General features: G+C 64.2%; 1 protein-coding gene across 1 annotated transcript; it reads left to right on the top strand.

The window, feature by feature from the left end:
- The first annotated feature begins 152 nt into the window (after positions 1-152).
- Positions 153-653, top strand: LOC117799531 (cofilin-1-like). The gene has a single exon (XM_034652018.1). The coding sequence runs from the start codon at positions 153-155 to the stop codon at positions 651-653; it is 501 nt and encodes a 166-aa protein (XP_034507909.1).
- Positions 654-744: the final 91 nt, after the last annotated feature.

Raw genomic sequence — 744 nt, 5'->3', positions numbered from 1 at the left:
CGCGCAGAGTCAGTCGGAGCCGCCGCGGAGCTGAGAGACGAGGGAGCCGCCGCCGCCGCCGCCCCAGCCCGGAGCGCCCAGAGCACCGCCGCCGCCGCTTCTCCTCCTCCGTCGCCGCCGCCGCCGCCCCTCTCGCCCGCCCGCCCCGCGCCATGGCCTCAGGCGTCGCCGTCTCCGATGGAGTCATCAAGGTCTTCAACGACATGAAGGTGCGCAAGGCCTCCACCCCGGAGGAGGTGAAGAAACGCAAGAAGGCCGTCCTCTTCTGCCTGAGCGAGGACAAGAAGAACATCATCCTGGAGGAGGGCAAGGAGATCCTGGTCGGGGACGTCGGCGACACCATCGATGACCCTTACCTGCACTTTGTGAAGATGCTGCCGGACCGCGACTGCCGCTACGCCCTCTACGACGCCACCTACGAAACCAAGGAGAGCAAAAAGGAAGACCTGGTCTTCATCTTCTGGGCGCCCGAGTGCGCCCCTTTGAAGAGCAAGATGATCTACGCCAGTTCTAAGGATGCCATCAAGAAGAAGCTTACAGGGATCAAACACGAGGTGCAGGCAAACTGCTACGAGGAAGTGAAGGACCGTTGCACCCTGGCGGAGAAACTGGGCGGCAGTGCCGTCATCAGCTTGGAGGGCAAGCCCTTGTGAGCCCCGCTCCCCTTTTGAGTGCCCCTGTTGTGCCAGCGTCTCTGAAGCTCCCACCTTCATGGCCCCGTGCTCCCGTGGGGGGGGGAGGGTG

Source organism: Ailuropoda melanoleuca, unplaced genomic scaffold (genome assembly GCF_002007445.2).
Source record: "Ailuropoda melanoleuca isolate Jingjing unplaced genomic scaffold, ASM200744v2 unplaced-scaffold51930, whole genome shotgun sequence".
Taxonomy (NCBI): Eukaryota; Metazoa; Chordata; class Mammalia; order Carnivora; family Ursidae; genus Ailuropoda; species Ailuropoda melanoleuca.
This window is presented reverse-complemented; position numbering and strand designations above follow the sequence as displayed.